Raw genomic sequence first — 9,485 nt, forward strand, 5'->3', positions numbered from 1 at the left:
GACAATGGCACGGGGCAGAGGCCCTGCATTGCCTGGCACGGCCCGTGTGTGCTACCCAGGCTCAGGGCCATTGCTCGTCCTCACACGGTCACGACCCTCTGTTTCGCAGGAAGGGAAGGAAGTCCAGCGAGGTCAGTGCATTGGCTCAGGTGGCACAGTCAGGCTCGAGCCAGGAACTGAACCCTGACCTCACATGTACCCGAACTTCTTTCTTCTCACGTGGCCAGAACAGCAAAATGGCCGCCTGGCACAGCTGGCGGTGACAGCCAGAACACTAAGTGGCACTGCACTGTGGCCTCACCCAGGCTCAGGTGGCGCGCGCGCTCTGAGCCATGCGACGCCAGCGGGTCCACGGACCCCAGGCTGCTTCCCGGTCACTGACACAGGAAATCCCGCGGGACCACGAAAGCGACAAGAGGGACACCCCACAGGTCAGTGTCAGTTACTCAACGCAACCAGTTCCGATACCTACATCCCAGTGAGCTTTACTTTGTGTGGCATTAACTCTCCCAAATGCTGTTTGAACATTCGATCAAGAGCAAAATGGTCACAAAATAGAGCAGGGTTGGTCACTGACACACGTGCATTTGTCAGAAAGTTACCTGATTATCATATTTCAGAGACTGCGTCCCGACCAGAAACCGGATGGCGTCCGTCTCTGCCGTCTGCGGGGCGAGAGCACGTGCCTGCGGGGAAGGAAGGCGCACACGATGACGACGCTGCGTCTCGGACGGTGATGGGCCCGCGGCCCTGCCGCCCACACCCGCTGCGCTGCGGGGACAGCTGCAAGGGGCACAAAATGAGCAGTAAACATGCAGGTTGTACTGTTAATAAAACCATAACTTCCTAAGTAACAGCCCGGGGGAACACGGTAACTACCTGTCGGCAGTCCAGCCACGGCAGAGCAGGAGTCCGTTTCGTTTTAAGGTTTTATTTATTTTTACAGAAAGAGAAAGGAGGAGAAAGAGGGAGAGAAGCTTCGGTGTGTAGCAGCACCACTGGCTGAGAGCACCCGGGGACCTGGCCAATAACCCAGGCCTGTGTCCTGACCGGAAATCAAACCAGCCACCTTTCGGTTTGTGGGAGGACGGCCAACCCACGGAGCCACGCCGGTCAGGGTCAGAGCAGGTGTTTCAAACCAATTCCTCGGCAGACAGCGACGGGAGGCCCGCCGACAGCAGTACAGAGCCACAGGGCGACAGAGTGCTGCTCCGCGAACGCAGGGCTGCGCTGCGGTGGCCGGCAGACCCTCGCTGCGTGGGCCCTACCCCTGCCCACACCCTGGCTCCCCTGCAGCAGGCACCAGGCCTCACAGCCTGAGGCCCCCATCCCATCAGCCCCCGTCTGTTCTCGCTGCCCTGACTCACTCGTGGTGGAACAGAGAGGACGGTCGCCCAGCCGCCCGGAACCTGCAGCCGGGCCCGCCACGGCCTCCGGAAGTCTGCTGTGGGCCGCGGCCACCTCGCGCACGTTCCGCCTGCCCCAACAGAGGCAGCGGCGCCCGAATGTCACCTGCTACAATGCACTGCAGGAAGGCGCAGACACGCGTCTGCAGCAGGGTGCAACCACGAGACGCGCGGCGGAAACCCTACGCGCCCGGCCCCATGGTGGCGCGGGCGTCCAGGGCCGCTGTCGGGACCCCGCCGGCCTCCGCAGGCTGACGCTTTCGGAGGCTCGGGCCTCTCGGCACAGCTGATGAATCCCCTATGAGCCTACAGATTTTCTGCCGACAAATGTGCATGCACACACACAGAACGCTGTGTGCACCCGCAGATTCAGAGGCCCTCTCACCCCCGTCCGACTTACACAGCCCTGGCCTAGGGCGCCCGGCCCCGACACAGCCGAGCGGCACTCCGACGGAGGCGTGCCCCGCTGTCAGACGGGGAGAGCCCCACACACGGAAATCGGACGCGCGGCTCTCGGACCAGGACAGGCGGGCGCCTCCCGGGGGCAGAGGCTACCTGAGCGCCGATAACGAGCCAGCCGAGTCTGCTTCTCTCCGAAGCAGGTCATGGAACCTAGAACCACGTACCTGGACAGGAATGGTGGGAAACATGCAAAACGAAGGTCGGAGCAGACCGCGTGCTTCAGGGTCAGGCTGGCACAGTCTGAGAAGCGCCGCCCATTGGAAACGACCTTGTTCTTCCTCACACAGGGGCACCTTTTCTAATCGAAGAGGAAAACCATTCTCATTTTTTAAAAAAATCAAAACTGCATCTTTAAAAATTACAATGAGAAAACTTCCGGCCAAGATGGAGGCCTAGACAGACACGCTGCGTCTCCCTCCACAACTAAGAAGGAACACAACTACCTCAGAACTAGAGACAACCAGAAGTTCCAGAAAATAAAGCTGCATGGAAGTCCGACAAACAAAGATATAAAGAAGAAACACTCATCCAGACAGGTAGGAGGGGCGGAGCCGGGGCAGAGAGGACGCGGTGTGGTGGCGACAGTGGCAGGCCAGTGGAAAGCGCAGTCACACGTTTTAAAAAGTCAGGAGGGACACCTGGAAAGCACTCCCAGTCCCAGACCAGACCTCGAAGCTCATGGTCCCAGCGCCGGGGAAAATCAAGCCTCATTGCTTCTGACTGTGCAGACCAGTGGGGGTTGGGGCGGAGGCAGAAACTGCCGGTCTCTCAGCAGAGTCCGCTTGTTTAAAGGGCCTCCATGGTCCTGGAACATCCACAGACTCACCCACTCTGGGAACGACGGCCAGGGCAGTAGCTGGAGGGGTGCCAGTCCCACACAGAGATGGGAGAAGTGCCTGGAAAAGGGGCGAGTGCTGGGCAGGCTCCCCCACACACAGCGCCAGAATGTGGTGAAAGGGGTTGCCCTGAACTGATGAATCCCTAAGGCTCCCCCCCCTGTAACAGGTGCAGCAGCTCTACCTAAGACACAGAGGCAAACAAACACAGGAGCCTGTCAAGGTGAGGAGACAGAGAAGTATGGCCCAAAGGGGGGAGCAGATCAAGGTTCCAGTGGGAGAACTAAGCGACGAGGAGATAGCCAACCTAACAGATGAGGAGATAGACAACCTAACAGATGAGGAGATAGACAACCTAACAGATGAAGAGTTCAAAACACTGGTGATAAAGATGTTCAGAGGTTGACAGATATGCTTGAGTACGGCAAGTGCATAAGAAAAGAAGTGAAGGTTGTGCTAAGTAAAACGAAGGAAAATCCACACAAAACCAATGGTGAAGGGAAGGAAACCAGGGATCAAATCAATGATTTGGAACATAAGGAAGAAAAAAAGTCAGCCAGTACAGAATGAGGAAATAAGAATTGAAAAAAATGAGGAGAGTCCTAGGAACCTCTGAGACTTTAAACATGTCAACATCTGAATCATAGGGGTGCCAGAAGGGGAAGAGGAAGAGCAAGAAGTTGAAACCTTATGTGAGAAAATAATGAAGGAAAACTTTCGAAATTTGGCGAAGGAAATAAGACATACAAGTCCAGGAAGCACAGAGAGTCCCAAACAAGCTAGACCCAAGGAGGACCACACCAAGACACATCATCATTAAAATGCCAAAGGCTCAAGGTAAAGAGAGAATCTTAAAATCAGCAAGAGAAAAGCAGAGAGTTACTTACAAAGGGGTGCCTATAAAACTCAGCTGATTTCTCAAGAGAAACTTTGCAGGCAAGAAGGGACTGGCAAGAAGTATTCAATGTGATGAAAAGCAAGGACCTACAACCAAGATCACTCTATCCAGCAAAGCCATCATTTAGATGGAAGGGCAGATGAAGTGCTTCCCAGACAAGGTAAAGCTGAAGGAGTTCATCATCAACAAAGGGATGTTAAAGGGACTTATTAAAAAAAAAAAAAAGATTAAAACTATGAACAATAAAATGGCAAAAAAGACATACAAATCCACTGACAATTGAATCTAAAAAGCCAACTAAGCAAACAAGGACAGGGGCAGACTCGTGGGTACAGAGTGCTGACGGCTGCCAGATGGGAGGGCGTGTGGGAACGGGCGGGGAGGTGAGAACTAGGCAGCACGAACAGGCAGTGACGGGACAGGCACAGCACAGGAAATGCAGAAGCCGAAGAGCCTACGCATGACCCACGAGCAAGAGCAACGGTGGGGGGAGTGGGGGGTGCCAAGGGGAGGGGGTAAAATGGTAAAAATCAGGACAAGTATAATAGCGTAATCAATAGAGTATAATTTTTAAAAAAACAGAACAAAAACACAGGTCCTGCTTGGGGAAAAATTATATACATATACATATGCATATATGTAGTCATAAATTACATATACACGTGTGTGGTGTGTTATATGTAAGTATATACATGCATGCATATACATCTACCCCGAGTCACATATTTTTTAAAGGAGACGATTTTTTAAAAAAGCGAGCAAATAAGTAACTGCAACGAAAAACACGACTGTGCTAACTGCACACATCGACAAATACGCAATAAACAAACCACGCAAATACCCTCCGGATTGAAGCTAAGCTTTATTCGCTCGGTGGAATTCCAGGCTTCTGCTGAGACTCGCTGTTTCCCAGGAAAACGTTCGCAAACGTCCCTCTCGCTGTTTAAGCCAAAGCGGGACACTCCGCCCAAGAGCCCCCCCGGGGGTCACTGAGCCCACACCCGGGGGTCCAGGTGTGGCCCGAGCACCAGGCGGTCAGGGCCCCCGCGGCCGCCTTCCAAGGACCGCTTCACTTCGGGGACCCAGCGAACAGGCGCGAGGTGCCCGCTGGGGGACGGAGGGCAGGGAGACGCGCGTCCCCGGCCCTGTCCTGTCACGGGGGGCGGGGGCTCCGCGCTCGAACAGGCGTCTGACGGTACCTGTATCTCAGCCGGGGCCCTAAGCACCAGGAACAGAGCGCCTCGTCCTGAATGAAGGGCCCCACAAAGCAGGGAGCACGTATCCGGGGGAACCCGGGCCACCTCCTCTAACCCCGCGTGTCCTCAATTCGAAAACAGGGAAGAACACACTTCCCGACACCCAGGGCCGCCGGGGCAATGCAGCGGCCGCGCGCGACCGCCCCTCCGCGGTCATAACCTCCCCAGCGGGAAGCAAAGGAGCCGGACCCGCCCCGGCTGGACGCGAGGTTTGGGGGGAACCCAGGTCAAACCGGCGCCGGAGGCGGGAGCGGGAGCGCCGGGAGGCACGTCCCCCGACACGGCCGACACCGCCTTGCGTGGACTTTACCTGTGAGATTTCTGTCTCCTTGTAACGATTACAACAGCACCTCCTGAACCTTCGTGACGCGCCAGGCACTGTCCTGAGCGCCTGGGTGAGACGTGCTGACCCGTGTGCTCTCACCGCGTGGGGGGCGCTCACTTCCCCGCCGGGGCGGCGGGGCCGGGGCGCTCAGGGGTCCGACCCCATCCACGCGAACACGCTGGTAAGACCGCACCGTGCGAGGGCGTAGGGTCAGGGCGGCGAGCTTCGTGCGGCCGTTCTAACCTCGACGGCGGCAGAAGAGACGGCGTTTCTAGCATGTGATGCCTTAACGTTCCCAGAACGGCGAGAACGCGAGGGCAACCCAACGGGAGACGCGTGCGGTGCGGGGACGGCGCGGGGACGGACGGCACGTGTCGGGGGCGGCTGCCCGGCCCCGCCGCCTGCGGAGCACCTGCGTGCCGGCCCGGGGGGCAGGGGCTGGAGCCCACGGGCGAGGAAGGAGTTGGCGTTGGAGGGAAAGCGGGTGTCGTGCGGGCACAGGGCCCCCGGCGCCCCGTCGAGGCTGCGCGAGCACCGAGGCCTGAGGACGTCGCGAGAAGCGCCGCCGCGCGCGTGCCCAGGAGCCCCCCGCCGTGGGCCTTCGCGACTGTGCCCACAGCAACGACCGGAAAGGCCGGCGTCCCTGCCTCCGGGAGTGCCGGTGCCGCGGGCGGGGGGCGGAACGTACTCGGGCGAGGGCCCGGGGTCCGCGGGACAGTCAGGCGCAGCGGCGCCCGGGACAGCGGAGGGAGGCGGCGGGCGCGTCCCCGCGGGCCCCAGCCGCGCCCCCAGGACCGGGTCCCGCAGCCCCCGCCGCCTCGGGGCCCTCGCTGCACGGGGGCGCGGGGACCCACCTGGAACTCCAGCCCGTAGATGACGGGCGCGTCGTCCTCCATGCCGCGGCCGCCCCCACGCCTCAGGCCGGTCCCGAGAGCCGGCGCGCCCCCAGCTCAGCGCCCATTCATTCCGCGCCGCCCGGCCGGCGCCGAAGTGAGACTTCCTGGCCCCGCGCGGCTGCCGTAGGGCCCACTTCCGGTGCTTTCGGACGCGTCATCGAGACGCTCCTCACCGGCGGCCTGCGGCGGCGACGCCCGAATCCCGCGCGCATGCCCACTGGGCTCCCATCCGGGCTCTCAGCTCTGCAGGCCCCGGGGGCGGGGCCGCCGACGCGAGAAGCGGGAGTGGGCGGGGAGACCGCGTTGTGGTGGGGGCGGGGCGGGGAGGGGCGGGGCTTCCGGGGAGGGGCGGGGCTTCCCGGGGCGGGGCGGGGCTTCCCTCTATTCGGCTTGGGGGTCCGCGGGCGCGTCTCTGCTGGAGGCCACCTGAGCTGCCTTGTCCCGGGATCGCTCCCCTGGGGCGGTGTCTCCGTTTCTGTTACCCTGAGTACTTTCCCCGCGTGAGGACGACCGCTTTCTACCCACTGGCGTCAAGCTCTTGGCCCCCAGAACCTTCGGACGAAAGCGTCTTCTGCTTCCATGTAGAGCCGAGCCGCTGCGTGCGGTCGCTGGAGTGCGGGCTGCTCCGTCCGACCGCACTGGGCCCAGATTAAACCCGGCGCCCGGCGCCGCGGGCGGGTGGGTGGCCTGGGGAAGGAATCGCATGGCCAATGCCGCGTCTCCGGGATGCCGGCCTGGCAGTGCTGGCGGAGTCCGAGCGGCATTTGACAACGAAGGGAATCAGCTAGGAAGACCCTGAGGTCGTTCCGCCCCCGCCCCGGATCTCCGGGGACTGTCATGGTACCCAGGCAGTACTCCCAGAGCGCTTAACCTTGATGTCAGGCCATGCCCTTGTTACCCAGCTCAAAGGGTTTGTCGCTTGGGGTGTCCTATTCAAAACTGGGGTGGTCCTTCGGTATTTTATTTACTTGCAGCAGTCAAGCAGAAGGGATTCCCATCCAAAGCCTTGTCCCCCGGAAGGGAGGCTTAGCCACCGCTTGCATACACTAGTTCGTTAATTACACGCTGATGTCTTCTTGGCAGTTGGCTGGACCTACCCTATCGGGTTCCTGTCACTCCCATCCGGTTACAGCTGTGTCTGCAAAATACTGTTCTACATTTTAACACTTAGCAAGAATAGCATTTAGCAAGAACTGGCCCAGACCTTGAGACCCTTGGCATACAAATTACATGGCATGTAATCCCCAAATGGCATAGCTGCACCCCCTTCATTAGCCTGAGTTCCAATATCTTCCAGGACTATGCGTCTCTCCTCCATTTGTGTGGTTCATTATCTTAACAAGTGGCTGAGTCTGAAACAGGTATATGAAAAGATGCTCAACATCACTAATCAGCAGAGAAATGCAAATCAAAACCCCAGTGAGGTATCACCTCATATCTGTTAGGATTGCTATTATCAGAAAGTCAAAAGGTAACAAGTATTGGCAGGATTGGAGAAAAGGGAACCCTCGGGCATTGTTAATGGAAATGTAGATTAGTACAGCCACTAGGGAAAACAATAGGAGATTCCTCAAAAAATTAAAAATAAAACTACCATATGACCCAGCAATCCCACTTCTGTGATCCAAAGGAAAAAATCCCTGTCCCAGAGATACCTGCATCCCCTGTTCATCTAGCCTTCTTCGCTGCAGCCAGAAGGTGGAAACAGCCGAAGTGTCCGCTAACACTGTCAGAACACGGAGGCAGCTGGAATGCACACCTGGGCTTTGGTGTATGCTCACCAACCTGGCCCGGGGCTTAGCCGTTCCCAACGGATATGCTGATGGACTTAGTGGTTCTCAAAAGATATGCGATGGCCTGAACCCCTTCGGGGAAATGGTAATGGACCTAGTCCAAAAAGTCAACTAATCTGGTGTGTGGGGGGGGGGAGCAATCATATGTAAATGACCTACTGAATATGTTGATAAGCAAACTACCCTCACCGAAAAGTGTGGTTGACAAGTATAAAAAAGGTGCCTGCGGAAGCGCTTGTAGGACTCCTATGGGCCCACAAGGAGAACCAGGAGTCCCCATTCCCCGTTCCCCACTCCCTTGCTCCCCATCCTCCTTGCTTCTACCAGCCCTTGAGTTCGTCTGGGAGTTGCCTCTCCTCTCCACCCCACTCCCCCCTTTTTCCCTCAATAAGCCCACTGCCTGACCCGACAGTGGTCTCTGGGTGACTTCTCAGAGCAAGGCTGCCCTGATAAACAGCTGAATAAAGAACGTGTGAGCTGAAATATCTCAGCTGATCTTTGAACAACGCAGTGGTTGGCGATGCCGGCTTCCCCTTTCGGTAGAAAATCTATATATAACTCTTGACTCTCCCAAAATGTAAGTTGTCCCTGTGTCCATGCTGTTGGTTGCAAGACCCCTGTAGATACCAAAATCCAAGGATGCTGGATGCTCAGGTCCCCTATATGAAATGGCACAGGTCATTGCATACAGTCGGCCTTCCATATCTGAGGATTCCCACCACAGATAAAAAATAATACAGGTGTTTGTTCGAAAAAAATGCTCATATAAGGGGACCCATACAGTTCAGACTCCTGTTGTTCAAGTCACCTGTGTATGTGTATGTATATATAGTGGAATATTATTCAGCCTTTTAAAAAAAAGACCCTGGCTAGTGTGGCTCAGTGGATTGAGTGCTGGGCTGCAAACCAAAAGGTCCCCAGTTCAGTTCCCAAGTCAGGGCACACGACTGGGTTGTGGGCGGGGTCCCTGGTTGGGATCGTGTGAGAGGCAACCAATCAGACACCAATATTTCTCTCCCACCCTTCTCCTCTCTAAAAATAAATAAATAAAGTATTTCTTTGTTTAAAAAGGAAATCCGCCCTGGTGGGGTAACTCATTTGGTTGGTTAGCGCAGCATCGCAGAAGCATCAGGTTGTGGGTTCAATCCCCTCTCGGGGTGCATGCGTGGGTGGAACAGAAAATTGATGTTTCCCATTCTAAAAAACAAATACCTTTAAAAAAAATACTGTCGTTTGCGACAACATGTATGAACCTGGAGGACATTGTGTTAAGCGAAATGATAAACACACAGAAAGACAAATACTGCATGACTCCATTTGCATGTAGAATCTAAAAAGAAAGTTGAAGTCACTGTAAGAGAGAATATTGGTTACCAGAGACTAAGGGCTGGGGGACTGACCACAGGGCACAAACTTTCAATTATAAGATAAATAAGTTCTGGAGCCCTCATGTGCAAAATGGTAACTATAGTTGATAATAATATATCCTATTTTTTGAAATTTGCTGAGTAGATACCAAGTGTTGTCATCACACAAAGAATGGTGACCGAGGTGATGGACGTGTGAATTCAATTGCGGTCATTTCACGATGTATACTTGTATGCTTAAATATG

General features: G+C 56.2%; 1 protein-coding gene across 3 annotated transcripts in view; it reads right to left on the bottom strand.

Annotated features, from left to right (window-relative positions):
• Nucleotides 1-6,267, bottom strand: part of EIPR1 (EARP complex and GARP complex interacting protein 1) — a 69,228-nt gene extending 62,961 nt beyond the window's left edge. For 2 of the 3 annotated variants that reach the window (XM_090280873.1, XM_090280871.1), the window contains exons 1-2: nt 6,038-6,266; nt 603-686 (exon numbers count right to left, since the gene is read on the bottom strand). In XM_090280873.1, the coding sequence (XP_090136999.1) occupies nt 603-686; nt 6,038-6,079 (126 nt within the window). In that variant the 5' untranslated portion in view covers nt 6,080-6,266. Of the gene's footprint in view, nt 1-602; nt 687-6,037 lie in introns of all 3 variants that reach the window. The other variant, XM_090280872.1, reaches the window with a different exon arrangement.
• Between the last annotated feature and the right edge of the window lie 3,218 nt (nt 6,268-9,485).

Source organism: Furipterus horrens, unplaced genomic scaffold (assembly GCF_987537825.1).
Source record: "Furipterus horrens unplaced genomic scaffold, mFurHor1.1.pri manual_scaffold_6, whole genome shotgun sequence".
NCBI classification, from domain to species: domain Eukaryota; kingdom Metazoa; phylum Chordata; class Mammalia; order Chiroptera; family Furipteridae; genus Furipterus; species Furipterus horrens.